The 17400-nt window shown below is 50.0% G+C and overlaps 1 protein-coding gene across 1 annotated transcript; it reads left to right on the plus strand.

The window, feature by feature from the left end:
* Positions 1-1809: 1809 nt before the first annotated feature.
* Positions 1810-13222, plus strand: SLC16A4 (solute carrier family 16 member 4). Its single transcript, XM_066335629.1, has 8 exons — positions 1810-1830; positions 2812-2944; positions 3622-3765; positions 4423-4584; positions 5120-5647; positions 7562-7773; positions 8588-8681; positions 12915-13222. The coding sequence occupies exons 2-8, from the start codon at positions 2827-2829 to the stop codon at positions 13067-13069; spliced, it is 1413 nt and encodes a 470-aa protein (XP_066191726.1). The 5' UTR covers positions 1810-1830; positions 2812-2826; the 3' UTR covers positions 13070-13222.
* Positions 13223-17400: the final 4178 nt, after the last annotated feature.

A 17400-nucleotide genomic window follows, 5' to 3' on the forward strand; every position in this document is an offset into this window, starting at 1 on the left:
GGGACAGTTCAGCCGAGAGCAGGGCAGGCGGCCGCAGGGCTGCGTGTTTGCTCTGGGTCTGTACAATGAATTTAGAGTGAACAACCCCGGAGCTGGGGCAGGTTTACGACGGAGGCAGGGAGCCAACGGGGCTGCAGCAGCGCGGCTGCTCTGTCCAGCTGCAGAACACCAATTTTCCAGCCTGTCCCTGCTCAGCGGTGGTTTCCCGTGCCGAGAAGGACGGGCAGGGACAGGGCTCTGCTGCAGTCCGGCACTGCCACCCCGTCTCTGCTCCGGCGGGATCTGGAGTTCTCCCGGAGCTGAAACTTGGCAGGCTCCCCCTCCTTTCCCCTCCCAGCAGGATTTCTGCTCCAAACGCCGCGGGTTTCCTGTTCCCAGCTGGGGAAGAGGAGGGACTGCCGGCCTCGGGCCTCACAAGCCAAGCTCTGCCTCCAGGGAGGAGGAGGAGGAGGATGGGGATGGGGATGGGCTCCGTGCCCCCGGCGCTCGCCGGGCTCCGTGTCCTGCTCAGGACAGACAGCCTCAGCCCCAGCGGACGGGAATGAAGGGGCAGACTCCGGGGTGCCGAGTCAGGAAGGGGAGATTTAATCTCTGGAGCAAATGAAAAGACTCTGAAGAGATTCCTCTTTGCTGACGACTGTCCTGGGGAGGAGTTCGCAGCATGCAGCAGCAAGGCGGTAAGGAAAACTTTCAGGATCATCATCCCCGGGTCCTGTAGGGTCCAACTGCTCCCTCCTGCTGCTGCCAAAGGCGGGTGAGAGGATGGAGGGGAGACCAGCGGAGAAAGATGGAGTAGTGATTTGTTAAAAAAATATGGATATTGATCTAATACCGATATCCAGCTATGACGGACAAAGACTCTCTAACAGTTTGAAGTTAGAAAGTGGATGTTTATTACGATGCCGGGCAGCATTCGGGATAGCTCCCAAATACACACCGCAATTTACAGATGATCACAGGGTCTTTTTATGTACAAAAGTGTTGAATACCCAAAACACAAATGCATATTCATAACTCTGGTCCATCCCATTCCCCGCTTCGTATGGTAATTAGCCAAAAAGCAATTAAGCATGCGTAGTTTGTTCTTTGAAATGGGTCGGTGGTCCTTCTTATGGGGTGGGGTCTCAAAATGATGAAGTAGGATGGGTCTTCCTCGCTTTGCCTTTTTAACCTTTTAGTGTTGGTGACACCTGGATCCTGTTTTCTCAAGACTATCTGATTTATGATCACATTGTGTTCTTGGAGTCTATTGATTAAGCTGACAGGTCTCCTGGTTTATCAGTTCCTTAAATCCGGCTTGTGTTAAAAAAGGGAAGTTTACCTCAACAATGTCTAGTTAGTAAAGGGAAGTCTACGTCAGCAATATCTAGTTTAACTAAAGTCCTTAATTCTTCTAAATTAATATCTCAATAGGAAGAGCTCCTCAGAGAGCTCTGAGTTGGATCCAGACAGTGACCCCCAGGCACAACTCAAACTGCTAAAGGCACCCTAAAGTTTAAGTGGTTGCAGTAATTTGGTGGGAATAAGAATATTAATCTGCGGACAGGGATGATGTGGGATTGTCGGAAAGGCTGGGGAAAGCATCTCCCGAGGGATCGCAGGGTGAGCTGTCTGCCCCTGGACAGCCGCGGCGCTCCACGGCAGCGCTGCCTGCGCGGGGATGGCTCGTGAATGGAACAGGAACGGTGGAAGGTGTTCATGTGTCTGACCTTGTCATCAGCAGCGGAGAGGCTCGAGGATGAAGAGCGGGAGGCTCCCGGAGCCGGGCAGAGGCGAGGCGGCGGGGCCGGCACAGGGCGCGCCTGGGGAGTGGTGCTGCACTTCTTCTTGGTGAGCGGGGCACGGAGCAAACCCTCCCCGAGCCGGGCTGGGGGCAGTCTGCAGCCTCACTGAGGGTGGGACAGGCTGATCACACCCATCCCAGCGCACAATCCCACCACGCCGTTCCCTGTGCCGCGCCTCCATCTCGGTGATGGACGAGAGGGATCCTTGGCAGGATATATAACGTGACTTTTATAAGGTGACTTTTCCCTGCTCGAACACATCACCACGGGGGTGTCAAACCCCAAAAGGGTGTCCTGTCCCTTGGGCAAGGGCACTGAGGTGGGAGCCAGGGGAGCAGCACACTCTCGGGTACTCTCTGGGAGCACCAGGCACCTCAGCATCACCTAAAGCCACCAACTCTCTGTGCCCCAGGCTTTATCTCCCCACCAGCGATGAATCCAGGGGTTGTGAAGCTGGGAAAAGACCTTCAAAGGTCACTGAGCCCAGCTGTGAAGAAGGCACCATCCCCCAAGCTAGGAAAGCTTTCCTCACTTTAGATGTACCCTAACACACTGTCAATCATTAACCACTTGCCACCAGGGAGACAACAGGAGTTAAAATTAAGGACAGAAACTGTCTGTCCTTTGCCCCCGTGGCAGAGAAATCCTGAGAAACTGCCCCAGACAATGTCCATCCCTGCTGCCCTCATCCCCTCATCAGCTCCCAGTGATCTCCAAACTGATCCACATAGACAATTACTGCAGTAATTTAAAGTAATTACAAAAGGTAAAGGTGTCTTAGGAGAGTTGAGCTCTAGTTACCTTGTTCCTTTCCTTTGGGAAGTCAATTTGCAGAGGGTTTCCTGAGGTGTCTGCTGAGATCCAAGTGCAGCATGGCCATGACCAGCCCTCTCTTTTGGCATTCCCCAGCACCGGTTCAAGTGTCCCAGGTTGTTTCTCCCACATCACCACAAAAGCAGCAAAAGGAAAAGCTTTTCCTCCCTCCCGATCCCCTGTGGCACCTGACCTCCACCCCCTCTCAATTCAGGTCAATGTGCTGGTCATGGGGATGCTCAAGACCTTCGGGATTTTCTTTGTGGTGTTCCGAGAGGAGCTGGGGGGATCTTCTGAGCAGGTCAGCTGGATCGGCTCCATCATGTCCTCCCTGCGCTTCCTCGGAGGTGAGCTGCTGTCCCCAGGGGTTGGAGCCTTGGCTCCCTCTGGGTGCCCTGTGGATCCAATTCCCACCCCAGACTGCTCCAAACTGGACATGGCAGGGACAGCCACACGTGTCTGAGCAGGAATGTGCTCTTAACAGAGCCATTCCAATGGGATAGTGGGAAGAAATCCTTTTGTGTGAGGATGGGGAGGTCCTGGCACAGGGTGCCCAGAGAAGCTGTGGCTGCCCCTGGATCCCTGGGAGTGCTGGATGGGGGCTTGGAGCAGCCTGGCACAGTGGAAGGTGTCCCTGCCATGGCAGAGGTGGGACTGGAGGAGCTTTAAGGTCTCTTCCAACCCAGCCCGTTCTGGGATCCCCTGAACTTCACTGGAAGTTCATTGTTCGGATCCAGAGCAAACAACACTCTTGTCCCAGCTGTGCAATGATTTGGACTCTGGGAAGGTGTGATGGAGGCTCAGGAGAGCTAAAGTTTGGCCTTTGCGTCCTTCCCTGCCCCATTCCCGAGCTGCCAGGGCACAGGCAAAGCCTCTCCCCTGAACATCCACCCCTCCTAACCCCTTTGTCACCCCCCTGCCTCCCGAGGCTGCTGATGGAGCACTTCCCAGTGGTCCCAGCAGGTGCCCAAGCCCTGCCAGAGCAGTTTCTGTCCCGCTGAGCTGTGTCCCGTTTCCCTTGCAGCCCCGCTGGTGGCCGTGGTGTGCCGGCGCCTGGGAGAGCGGCCAACCTCCCTCCTTGGGGCAGGGCTGGTGGCCGGGGGCTGCCTGCTCAGCACTCAGGCCACCGGTGTCCCCTTCCTCTGCTTCTCCATGGGATTCCTGCCGGGTGAGACTCGCTGATCACATCAGCTCCTTTAAACCTGGGGAAGGGTCTGGAGGGGGAGCAGCCAAAGGGTTTGTTCAGCTGGAGGAGCCTGAGGTGGGCAGGGACAGGAGCCAGGGAAAGGCTGGAGCTCAGGGAAATATTCTTTCCCCAAAGGATACTGGGGCACTGCCCAGGGCTGCCAGAGCTCCAGGAGCATTTGGACAACACTCTCAGGGACAGGGTGAGATTGTTGGGGTGTCTGTGCAGGGCCAGGAGTTGATGATCCTTGTGGGTCCCTTCCACCTCAGGATATTCTGTGATTCTGTGAACCTTCAGAGCCAAAGCATCCCCCGCTCCTTTCTATGAGGAAAGTCTCCAGGGGGAGAACTCCCAAAGCTTCATGCTCAGAACAAAACACCCGTTTCAACATTCCAGTCCCAATTAACATTGATTTTTTTTTCCCTGCACCTACTCAGATCCTGACCTTTTAAAACCCCTTATAAAAGAGCAGAGCCTCCAATCCCCCCAGGTACCAAACCTCACCCACCGAGACTGTGACAGCAAAAATCCCCTCCTTTCAGCCCCAAACACCGCAGAACCAGCTTGGGATAGTGGGACACGGAATCCTGACACAGGAGTCCCTTTTTGGGCAGGGAATTCTCATTTCCCCTTCCCCAGGGCTGGGCTTTTCCTGCCTGTACCAGGCGGCGGCGGTGATGACGGCCAAGCGCTGCTGGGCACATCTGGCCTTCTCCAACGCCCTGGCCCGCTCTGGGATGGGCCTGACCTTCCTGATGGCTCCCTTCACTCAGCTCCTCATCGAGCTCTACGGCTGGCAAGGTGAGGCATCTCCTGTTCCTTCAAGTTCCTCGGCTCTGGGAGGGTTTTTAGAGAGGTCTGCGCAGGGTAAGAGGCTCTTTTTAAAAATTCGACACACTGAGGAACAACTCTGCCTCTTCTAGGATAGTTTGGGGACATCTTGTTAATAATTAAACACTTAATCACTCATTAAAAGTCAGAGTCAAAGCACAGACCTCGGAAATGAACAGCAGAAATCCTGACTTTGACTGTAGTGTGTAAAGACCATCTTGAAGGTCCATCGTGACTTTAAATGAGGAAAAGCAAAACAAGCTCCCAGATCCCAGAGAGAGCTGTGCATTTGTTCTGTGCATCACAGCAACATGAACTTGCAGCTAGAAAAAACAGGAATAAACCCCCTGTTTTGTTATCTCCTCCATAAGGAGAAGGCAAACTCCCTTCTCATGGCAGAGCTTTCTCCATGGTCACTGAAAACCTCACCCTGTTCCACAAAGACCATTTCCTGCTGCTCCTCCCTTTCCAATCCAAGAACAAAACACCTTTTGCCTTCCCTCAGGTACTCTCCTGATTTTTGGAGGCATCATGTTGAACCTGGTGCCTTCCAGCATGTTGCTGTGGCCCGTCAGCACCAAACTGCCTCGGGAATCTGCCAAAAATCAACACCGGGGGTCTGCAGTGGCAAAGGAGGATCCAGAAACCCCTGGTGGATGTTTAGATGGAAGCACTCACAGGGAATTACAGCTCCATCGTGCACAGGAGTCTCCCAGCACAGAGAGACTCGTGATGTCCCACGGCAGAGATGTCTCTGACCCAGCAAATGCCTTGGGAAGGCTCGAGAAACCCACCCCAGAGAGCCCCTCCTCAGAAACAGCCCCCGGGGCCAAGAGAAGCCACAAACCCCAAAAGGAACCTGCTGAGCCTCTCCTGGACTTCTCCCCGCTGAAGGATCCCCTATTCTTCATTTTCACCTGGTCTTTCCTGTTCAGCCACTTGGCCTATTTCGTGCCCTTCTTCCACCTGGTGGCCAGAGCCCGGACGCTGGGCATGAGCAGCAGGGATGGCTCCTACCTCCTCGCCGTGGCTGGTAGGCAAAGGAACCCCTCACACCCTCAGCTCCCAGGAAAACACCCCCACTCCTGCCCAGAAATGGCCCCAGATGTGTCCTGGGATGGATCCCTCTGGCAGAGGTTTAGCCTTTACCCCTTTCTGGAGGCACAGAGTCACGTCCTGGGTGGTTCCCCCAGTGGCAGTTGGGTGATCCCACACGTGGGATGGGATGATCCTGCTCCCAACAACCCCAAAATTCCACTTATAGGGTGCTCTGTGTGTCCTCCTGGAGCTTTCCCACCCCAATCCCTGCTGTGCTTAAACCCACAACCCACCCAAGGAACGCAGAGGTGCATCCAAAGCCTCTGGTTTGACCCAGGAGGGAGAAATTCAATACTGGGGGAAAACTCCCCACATTAATGTGGATCCAGGCATTTGGATCTGGCACATCCACCTCCAGGTGGAGAAAAAACAAAGCACACTCCCCAAAACCCAAACCCTGGTTATAAGCCAGGATTAACCATGCTGGGATAAGAAAGTGGCTCCAGCCTCAGTCAGCAGCAAATGCTTTATTGTACAAAAATACATTTTATTTCTGCAGTGCTGGGTAATGTTCAGCAGGGAGGGGTTAGGAGAGGCCAGGAATTAATGGGACATTTGGAATTAGGAGGGACACAGGGGTCAGGGGGACATGAGCTCACCTGAGAGCTCCTCGATCTTTGCTTCATAAAAATGTACCAAGAAATGTAAAAAAACAACTCTCAAAAGCCCAGCTTTCAAAACTCAAATGATCAAGAGGCTGCTGAGCCTCTAAAAGGCCTGAGTTTCTGTGCTCTTTGGTTTTTTAGAAAAATTAAAATGGCAGGTGCAGTTTTCTTCTTAATATTGAGCTTTTTCTCTTTAGCAAGTTCCTTTTTCCTGATTTAGGGCTTTTCAGAGGAGTCTGGGCTGCAGAACCCTGATGGGAATTTTTCCAGAGCACTTTTGGGTGCCCTTGGGAAGAGCAGCACAAAGGAAAAGGGAAAATAAAACCCAACCCATGGGTTTTGCAAGAGCCTAAAAAAACCTGGAACTTTTTTGGCATTTGAGCCCTTTATGGTCACATCCTCACAATGAACAGGGAAATTGGGATGTGACACAGCCAATAACAGAAATAAGCAATATTATAAAAATCACTAATAAATAATAATTATAATAATTTAAAACTATATAAATACCTATAAAAATAATGGATATAATATAAAATAATAGAAATAATGAACGTTATGAAATAAATATAAGAATAAATTATATTAGGGCTAATATAAATAATCATGTGTAACATGAATAATGTATAATAATAGTATAAATATAAATAATGTATAATAGCAGCATAAATATAAAATACTGTAAAATTTATACATTATTTATAATGTATAAAGACATTATTTATATCTTACATATAATATATATACATATATATAGAATATATAATATGTAATACTGTATTATGATCTGCAGTAAAAAGTTATAAAAATATAGAAATACTAAATAATAAATATAGTAATATGAAGATACATCTAATTTAACTATATGAAATACAGTTAATTATATAATATAGAGAATATAATATAGAAGTATACTATAAGTAATATAATTTTTATATGATATATATTATGTTATATGATGTTATATTATATGATGTTATATTATATTATATGATGTTATATTATATTATCTGTAATAGAAAAAATATAAAACAGTATGAACAATATAAATATGGTATCAATATAACACATATACTACAAATAACATAAATACTCATATAAAATACTATAAAATAGAGCTAGATTTATAACATCTACACTATTTATACGAAGTAGTAATATATAAAAATACCTGGAAAGGACAGAATTTAAACCTCACACCAAGCCCAGTGTCCCTGAGGCTGTGAGAGCTCCTGTTCCCTCAGGCATCACGGAGATGCTGAGCCAGCTGCTCTCGGGCTGGCTGGCCGACCACAACTGGACCAAGAAGTACCATTTCCATGTCACCTACCTGCTCCTCAGCGGGGTCACCAACCTGCTGGGGCCCCTGGCCACCACCTTCCCTCTGCTCCTCACCTACACCGTGGCCTTTGCCATCTTCTGTGGAGGCTTCATGGCTCTGGTGCTGCCCGTGCTGGTGAGTCCAGGGGGGCTCAGGCACGGCCAAGGCAGGGCTGGGCTCCTGCTCTGAGCCCAAAGTCACCTGGAACACACACAGAGCTGCAGCAGGATCCTGCTGGAGACCACAGACATGTTCCCAGGGCTGGAGTCAGGCTGGGAATGCTCAGCCTGGGAAGGAAAAGGCTCCAGGGAAAGCTCAAAGCCTCTTCCAGGGAGTAAAGGGGCTCCAGGAGAGCTGGAGAGGGGCAGGACACAGGGAATGGCATCCCACTGCCAGAGAGCTGGGTTAGATGGGATTTTGGGAAGGAATTCTTCCCTGGGAGGGTGGGCAGGCCCTGGCACAGGGTGCCCAGAGCAGCTGTGGCTGCCCCTGGATCCCTGGGAGTGTCCCAGGCCAGGACACCGGGATAGTGGAAAGTGTCCCTGCCATGGCAGGGGTGGAATGGATGGGCTTTGAGGTCCTTTCAAACCCAGAGCATTCCAGGATCCTCTGATCCAGGTAGGGAGGGCACCATTATCATTTGGCATTTCTTTCTGGAAGGCATTCAGAGTTTAAAACTCCTTCCTCAAAGGCTGGGCAGTTGGAAGGCAAAAAAGCATCTCCCATCCCAGCAATTTCCACAGCTGCCTTAAGGAGGCGAACAGATCCCAGGCTGGATCAGACCTACAGGGGCAAAGTCCTTCCAAAGCTGCAGCTGAAGAGGAAATTCCCCAGAAAAAAAAAATCATCTCTTATGCTTAAAAAAAAAAAACAAAAAAAATATCAATTGATCTCCTGTGCAGATTCATTCCTATGAAGTCACTAATTACCCATTTTGGTTTCCAAACAGGTGGATCTGGTGGGGGTGGAAAAGCTCCACAGCTACCTGGGGTTTGCTGCCTTCTTTGCAGGGATAGCAGCCATGGGAGGACCCCCTTTAGCAGGTAAGTGATGTTACATAAACACACCCACCCCAGAAATCCAGGGAGAAAACAGGCTGCTGCTTCACTCTCCTACAGGGATTCACCCCAGGATGAGTTTGCTGTTCAAAGGGAGAGAAAAAAAAAAATCGTATTTCAGAAATGTATTTTTCTAGACAGCCAACATTTTGCTTGGGAATTGGGAAAATCCAACCAGCAGCTTGGAAAATGCTGCCTGGAATATTTAGAAAATGCTGCCTGGAATATTTAGAAAATGCTGCCTGGACTATCTGGAAAACGCAGTGAAGTCCCATGTGCACAGCTCAGGCCTGACCACAGCAGGGTAACGAGCACATTACCATGGATTTTACTCCCAACAGTGTTGAAATAACACTGAACTTGGACTGGGGGGACTGGAGGGGAAGCAAGGAGAGGAAGGGAAAGCAAGGACAGGCTCAGCAGCATTCCCACCAGGCAGAGGCACTGAAACATCGGGACAAGGCTCAGTAATCTCTTGTTTTGACAGAGATTACACAGCTCAGCCACCAGAGCTCTGGGCCCAGAGATAAGGAGCATGAAAAGCCTTTGCTCTTCTCCCTCTGCCAGGAAATCAAGGCAGCTGTGAGGATTTGGGAGATTTCAAGTGCTTAGAAATCAGTGCCCAGCCACTGCTTAGGAGCTCCAAAAGCTCCAAAAGCTTGGCCAGGACAAAGCTGTTCCTTTCCTGTAGCCCAACAAGCCAAATGTCCTGGGCTGAGCCCCCAGGGTGGGCAGCAGGGCAGAGCTGCTCCAGCCCTGGGCTCCAATGTCAGGAGGACCTGGAGAGTCCAGGAGACCACGGAGCTGCTCCAGGGGCTGGAGCCCCTCTGCTCTGGAGGCAGGCTGGGAGAGCTGGGGGTGCTCCCCTGGAGAGGAGAAGCTTCAGGGAGAGCTCAGAGCCCCTTCCAGGGCCTAAAGGGGCTCCAGGAGAGTTAGAGAAGGACTTGGGACAAGGGATGGAGGGACAGGACACAGGGAATGGCTTCCCACTGCCAGAGGGCAGGGCTGGATGGGATATTGGGAAGGAATTCCCAGTATTCTGGGAGGGTGGGGAGGCCCTGGCACAGAGCAGCTGTGGCTGCCCCTGGATGCCTGGGAGTGTCCAAGGTCAGGCTGGATGGGCCTCAAGCACCCTGGGATAGTGGAAGGTGTCCCTGCCCATGGCAGGGGGTGGAATGGGAAGAGCTTTAGGGTCCTTTCCAATCAAAACCATCATGTTTTGTTCCCTGCCCTCCAAATCAGCTGCCCCCAGGCTGCAGAGGCACCTGGCTCCAAGCTGCCAAGGATTCTGTAAATTCCAGCTCCATGCAAAGTTTCAGCAACGCTGCTGCTGCTCCACCAGCACAGCCAAAAAAAAAAAAATTTATATTCTTAATCAATATCTCTGGGCTGGTTATGCTCTGTCTGGGAATGCAATTTCAAGAGGCCAAAACACTTCATTGACAAGGAGCTTCCCACTGTCAGGGTGATGCACAGCCTGGATTGCAGAGCCCTGCTGCTGGCACAGAGCAACGCCTCAGTCCCCTGAATCCCCTGACCCAGGAACACACAGCAGGAGCTGAGCACCTTTGGCTCTCCTTTATCCACACTCCCAGTTCAATTTCCATCCCCCTGCAGTATGTTTGCACTAATGAGAGGCCTTTCACTTTCTGCAGAGGGTTTGTAAAGCAAGCAGGCTTCTCGCAAAGAGCTTTCCACAGAAATCAGCCTTAATGCAGGTGGGATAAATAAAGGCCACATAAAGCCAAGAAGCAAAGCACTTCCTGATCCATCTCCTGACAGGCAGAGCAAGATGGAAACAATCCAGAGCTCAGGATCCAAGATAAATTCTGCAGTTTTCTCCTTCAATGCAGTTCTAAGTGTGAAAACTGAGTGAGACCAGAAACTCCTGGTGAAGTGTCCAAAGCCATCTGCTCCTTGCAGAATGCAGGATTTAAATGCTCCATGACACCCTGGGATTTGGTGCTTTCACCTCCCAAAACCCTTGAGTTTAGAATTACAATTTTATCAAACCCAAGTGCTTTTAAGCAGGAGAAATAATGATGATGGATAATGAGAACTGCAAGGGTTAAAACTGCCTGATTTGCATATTACACCAAAGCCTAATGCAAGGAAAAGGTGACTTACCTGCAAATCTGTTCAGCTGAAAGCTCTGAAATCCAGGGGCAGCTGGCAGGACCCAAAGGGAAAGTTTGGAGTCTCCTTCAGAGCTCCCTATCCACTGGCACCTCTGGATGCTGCCACACTGAAAAAAAACCCAACCCAAAAGCAGAATAAACATTATTTTGGCAGCCACAAACAAGCTGAGGAGAGAAGGGCACAGTTTATTTCCACAAGCAGTAGAAATCACTAACTCAAAGTGCAAAGGAGCTGAAGAAAAGCATGTAAGGCAAATTCTAGAAGAGATTCCAGCCCCCAGAGCATGAACTCCACTCCCAAGACATTTGGGTGGTGAAAGGGGAGAGGATGGAGTCACCCAAAAGCTCTGCTGGCACATGCATTCAGAGGTTTTCTAAATTTTACTTTCCCCTTCCCACTGAATTCTGCTCCTCAGGGCATCAGGGATAAATAAAACTTCATTTAACCAGCCCAGCCCAGCACCAGCAGTGCTGGGAATGTTTTGTTTGGATCCCACTGGTGATTTACCTGGGATTTACCAGCATTCTGCACAAAACTGCTGCTTTGCTGGGCTTTGACCCCCACCAGCTCCTAGTTCAGCTTTCTGCAGCTGAAAGGAAAGAAAAGAATGGGGGACACAGAGACTGGAGCTGCTTCAAAAGGTTGGGGTGTGATGGAAGTTGGTGGCTGTGCTGCCAGTGAGGCAATGCTGGTAAATCCCATTGCACCTAAATCCCATTCAGCACCAAAAAAAAAAAACCCCAGGAAAACGTAAAAAAAAAAAAAAAAAGGGCAAATATCCTGAAGGATATTTTAAGAAGATTTGCAGTAAATCAGAGCTCAGCTGGAGCACTCTGTCTGTTCCTCTCACAAGGAACTACGTCAGTATCCCTTCTCCTCTCCAAATCCCAGAGATCTGCAGCAGCAAACACAGATCCCACCCCTGGGAATGAAACACTCCCCAAGAACCTCGGGGTCATGGGAGAGGCCCCCAGAGCAGCAGCCTGGGGTGGATCCTCCTCTCCAGCTGCAGCTCACAGACATCCCTGAGGAACAAACACAGGGACTGCCCCTGGGACAGCAGAGAGCCAACAGAAACTGAAACTGGCACCAGCAGCTTTTCCTCTGCTCTATAAAACCTTCCTGCAGCTGTGGAAATCCGCAGCAGGGAAATGTCAGTGCCTCCGTCCAGCACAGATCCCACATTTTACCAGACCCTGTCCTCCCATGTGTCCAAACCCAGGATCTCAGGGACTGGATCATGTCCCTTCCTGGGTTTAAGGATCTCAGACTGGGGCCAGAGCTGCTGTTGGTGTAAATCAGGGAATGTCTGACCTCAGGGATGTCTCCAGAGGAATTGTATTCCACACCAGCAGCAGATCTGGCTCAGCTGCTGCCCCTCACCCATCCCACAGCACATCTGGGACTGGATTGGGGTTTTTATGGGCACCAGCACCTCCCCCCACTTTGCAAATTTTAGATTCCAAGAGAGGAATTCTCCACCTCTGAAAGGACTGCCCAGACCTGAGAGGATTTGCCTCCAAACCCAACACCTGGAGGTCACTTGAAAAGGTGACCTGTGTCCTCCAGAGATTCCTGAGGCTCGATGGAATTCAGCTTTTCCTTTTAACTCCTCCCAGAGCTACTTTTGCCAAGTTCACTTCCAGCTCCTGGCCTGGGGTCTCTCCTATTAGACAAGGTCTGCTGACAAGGACACAAGGCTGGAGAAAAGGGGGTTTGCAGCTCAGATGTTGCAAATACCAGCACAGGCAAATCATCCAGTCAATCCAACAGGATCTTCCAGCAGCCACTTCTGGCTCACTTATTTAAACAGGAGAAAAAAAAAAATTCAGGGATTAAATTCAATCAAATTAAACACCATGTTCACCACAAGGATCAAAGCTGGCTCTGGGAAAAATGACCTTCATGTCATTTCCTTACAGGAAATGCTGCCCAGGAAGAGTTAAAATAATTTAAGGAAAGCATCTGAGGAATTCTTAGATGAGAACACACATCCTTTGCTTCCCACCCACCTCCTCAAATGAGTTTTTTTCCCTGAGAAAAATCCCACAGCTTTAACAACAACCTTCTCTCCTGCAGGGTGGCTCTATGACTACACCCAGACCTACGTCTGCTCCTTCCTCTTTGCTGGAGCCTGTGCTCTCATCTCACCTATTTCCTTCTTCTTCGAGCCTTCAGCCCAAAAATGGAAACTAAAAAAAGCCAATTTGAACAAGAGCCCCAGGTCTGGCTGAAGTTTGAAAGGCTGGGCTTTGATTACATCTATGCTGGGAAAGCCATTGCCTGCACTGGGAAGTATCAACAGCAGCAGGACTGAAAACTGGAATTTTTGGATGCCAGATTCCTTTTGTATACCTGGATATTTCTCCTGATTAAAGCCACGTGAGAAATGCACAGTGTGAAGTGTTACTTGATGGGAAAAATGCAGCCCAGGGCGTGGATGGGCCTGGGTTTTGCTGTGCCTTTGCTCCTGAGCTGGTTTTTTTCTGCCTCTCAGATTTAATCCTCAGCTCTGTCCTTCCCAGAGCAGAGCTGACTCACTCACCTCGTGGGAGCAGCCAGGGAGCTGCGAGTGCCAGAGCACAGCCAGAGATCCCAGCTCATTCTGCTCACACACAGACAGCTGGCCCTGGGAGGGTGCGAGGGCAGGGACATCAGGGTGACACTTCCACGAGGATCAGCTGCTCCAGGAGCCCCTCTCCCTGTGGGAAGCATGCTGCAGTGGGGCCATTCCACCTCCCAGGCACAGTTATTGCCACGGCACAGAGGACCTGGAGGCAAAACCAGTTTGGATTAAAGCCAGAACCACCACACAGCGAGGTCAGAGACCAAACCCAGCCCTGTGCCCTTGTCCCCAGCTTCCCAACCATGCAGAGACTCCCAGGGACCCCTGCACACACAGAGGCAGCTCCAGTGCTGAGCCTGGATTCAACCAGCACCCCACAGACTGAATTTGGATGGGTAAGACACAACACAGCAGCTCTGACTTCCTTTCCAGTAGTGAAGGTGCAATCTTTTGCATTATCACCAGGTATTTGAAATGATTATGTTTACCTGGATCAATATTCACTCTATCCAATGGCATTATCCTTTTTATTACCTTTCCCTTTTGTTAATTATTAAGGAGATTGAATTATCCTATTTTTCCTCAACCTTTTTGCTCCTCATCCCTTTTTTGAATATTAAGGCAGCCAGAGAGTTGTTTCCCCTATAGAAACACTCCTTTAAGCTGTGAAACGGGTTATTTCAAGCCCAAAATTAGGTGGTCTATATTTAATAAAAAGCTACAGAATACAGTAACAGTTTCAAGGAGCTTCAACACTGTCACAGGTAAGAAAGTTCCTCCACAGATGATGGGCCAAATCCAGCAGTTACACAATTACCCAGTGCCAAAGAAACTGCTGAAATGAGGGGAAAATTATAGGGAATGGGGAATATCAGTGCTACAAAAAGTTCATTTTTCATAGGCTGTTTCACAGCTTCTCCCAGGGATCTTCAGGAATGGTGCTTTTACACTGTAACCCTCATCCCTTTACACCTGAAACCTCAGCATCTGGGACTCAGATGGAGCAGTTAATATCTGCATCCAGGACAGCATCTCCAGGGGGAAAATTCCCAAGCCACTAGGATTCCTGGCTAAGATGGTTATTTGTGAAGTGTTTCAGGCACTGGGAGCTGAAGGGGATGAACAGGCACCACACTGAGCCAACCCTGCAGCCAAGCCAAGCCCTTCTGCAGCAGGGACAAAGCTTTCAGTTAAAAAATGTGAGTTTTCACCTCCTGAAATGATGAAGTTCCCCGCTCTCACCAAATCAAACTGTCCCAGCAGCTTTGTTCTGCTGCTGTAACAGGAGTACAGTGGGAGCCTTGGCTTCAGGTTTTCCAATCCTAAAGCTTTAAACCCCCACTTATTCTGCCTCTCCCTAAGAGCAGCTGAGCTTCTGGCTTTTAACTGAGTGGGACCAAAGAACTGTGGGCAAGGGAAGAGCCACCCCAGCAGCTCCTCACCCTGCTGCTCCCACCCCACACAATTCCAGCACCTTCCCCTGTGCCCTGCTCTCTCTCTCCTGTAAATGAAGCTCTGCTCAACACCTTCGTCCTTTCAACACAAGCCTTGTGAGAGTTTCACCTCTTCTGCCACCAAGAAACAACCTGGCAGATGTGCTGTCTCCACACCTCCCATCCCATTGCTCCAACAAACTCCCCCCTCCAAACCTCCAGGATTTTAAGGAGAGTCCTGCCCTGCCTCTCCATCAGACCAACATGTCACCAGGTCCTTACCCTTATTTAGCAAAATGGGAGTGCTTGTCCCTTCTTCTCTTTCCTTCTGCTCAGGAGCTCCCATTTCCCACATCCCAGCCCATGGATGGGCACCACCAGCCTCCACCTGCCCCCAGAATAATCCTGCACAGGCAAAGCACCTCTCTCCAGCCACAATTACCTCTTGTCTATCCACAGTTATTGAGGAAACCAATGCCCACAATGAGAAGCTCATCCCAGGAGCCCTGCAGCATCCTGCCTGTGGGCTGGGAGAGGGGTGAAGAGTCTTCAGACCTTTGTCTTCCCACTGAGCAGGCCCAGGGTCACGGCTGGAGGTCCAACATTTCTCTGCTCACTCCTCGTGCTGGGGAGGCAAGCACACAACAGATGGTTCAGTTCCCCTGGCAGCTCTGAAAACCAAAGGCATTTATTTACTGCAGGATGCCCCAGAGAAACCAGCGGGGAGCAGGGTGGGAACATCTGCCCCCAGGAAGGTTTTCCCATCCCACTGAACTCATCCTGCAAATCATGTCCCAAAGCTGGTTTTGCACAGTGCAGAGCACGACAGGGTGTGTGGAGAAATAACAGCAGGGGTTGCTGGGACACAAATGAGGTTAAAAGCTGCGATCTGAGGTGGATTAGAAAATCCCTTTTGTCCCTGCTCCCTTCACAGAATCCCAGAATCTTTGAGGTTGGAAAAGTTCTCCTGGATAGTCCAGTCCAAGCTGTCCCTGATCCCCAGCCCAGAGCACTGAGTGCCACATTCCTGGGACACTTCCAGGGATGGGCACCCCAAACCTCCCTGGGGTGCCCCTGCCAAGGCCTGAGCACCCTTTCCACGCAGAAATTATCCCTGATTTTTTTTTTCCTTTACCCAAAGGAAATTTCCCTTACTGCCTTGCTCATCTGTGATAGACAAAATCAGCAGCAATGGCTAAAAATGATCCTCAGCACGAAAAATGCTTCCTTTACAGGCAGTGCCCTCCCAGCCACCCCTCCTGGGGAGGCAGTGGAGAACTGGATCCCTCCTGCCTTCCCAGGACCCTGGTGTGCCTCACAGGCAGCATCTCCACACTCTGCACTGGAGAGAAATCACCAACAACCTCCTGGATCTTTCCAAGAAGATCATTTCACTCACAATGAATCAAACCCCTTGGAAAACCAATGTCAGTCTCAGCACTGTGCCCTGAGCCACCTGGGGAAACATTTTCCTGCCCAAGCTCATCCTTTGCACTGGGATAACATGCCATGGCCAGCTGGATCTTGATGGGAAACAGCATTTGGAAACGCTTTAACCAGGATTTATTGGTTTAAAATCTAAACTTCAAGGTGTAGAGACACCAAACACCAAAAAATTCTCCAAAGATCCAGCGACCTCCAGAGAACCAGAACTGGCTGGAAGGAATCCAAGTGACCAAAGCAACCCAAGAATCCAGCCTCCAATTTTCACTGTACCCCAACAAAGACCTCGTACAACACCTGAGTCCCTTTGGGAAAAAAAAAAAACAAACCAAAAACAACCCAATAATTTCATTTAGACAATTAGTTTTCTGAGCACCGACAGCCAGAGGACTGATACCCTGCATCCTGATTAATTTTAGCACCACAAGATTAAGAAAACAAGAAGAAAACGTGGAAGTGGCTCCTCCAACAAGACATGGGAGGCAAGGATCACTCCTGGTTTGTGTCGTGCTGGGCTGCCATCCTCTGGGGAAGGAAACACTCTTCCATTATTAGCCAGGGATTTACTCCCAGGTGTAAACCCAGAGGAGGAGCCTGGGCAGCTCCAGGACCTGCTCCCACTGCCTGCCTCTTGGCAGCATTGATCCATGGACTGGGCACCTGCTGGCTCTTAAAGCAGCTTCAAGTGATGTTCCACATGCCAGGATAAAAAGCTGCTCAGGCTCAGCTCGGGGCTATCAAAGCTACAGAAGTTGGTGCAATCAGAGATCACACTGCACCTCCTATTCCCACTGGAATTATTTTATATTATTAATTTATACAGTCATTGTACAGCCCTGAGCTTCCTGCCTACCAGCTACGGGTTTCCCTTCCTTGTTTTTCTGTGTTCTGGGTAATTAAAAAGGCAGGACAAAGCTCCTGGAACATGGATTCAGGCATTCCAAAGTACACAAAATAAACCCCTCCCTGCCCTGCAGTGTCTGTGCTCAGGCTGTGCCCTCGATAAAAAAACATAATCTACTAAAAACCAAGGCTGTGGTTCCAGCACTCCTGAGATGCCAAAAGCAGATAAACCCAGGCACTGGACACAGAGAAAGTTGATCCTGACGTTTATCATATAATA

Source organism: Sylvia atricapilla, chromosome 25 (assembly GCF_009819655.1).
Source record: "Sylvia atricapilla isolate bSylAtr1 chromosome 25, bSylAtr1.pri, whole genome shotgun sequence".
Classification (NCBI taxonomy): domain Eukaryota; kingdom Metazoa; phylum Chordata; class Aves; order Passeriformes; family Sylviidae; genus Sylvia; species Sylvia atricapilla.

Coding starts and splice junctions, on each gene's coding strand:
- SLC16A4 (XM_066335629.1), top strand. CDS start 2,827: ATGGGGATGCTCAAGACCTTCGGGATTTTCTTTGTGGTGTTCCGAGAG. Junction 2,945..3,621: donor CTCCCTGCGCTTCCTCGGAG/GTGAGCTGCTGT, acceptor TTTCCCTTGCAG/CCCCGCTGGTGGCCGTGGTG. Junction 4,585..5,119: donor CGAGCTCTACGGCTGGCAAG/GTGAGGCATCTC, acceptor GCCTTCCCTCAG/GTACTCTCCTGATTTTTGGA.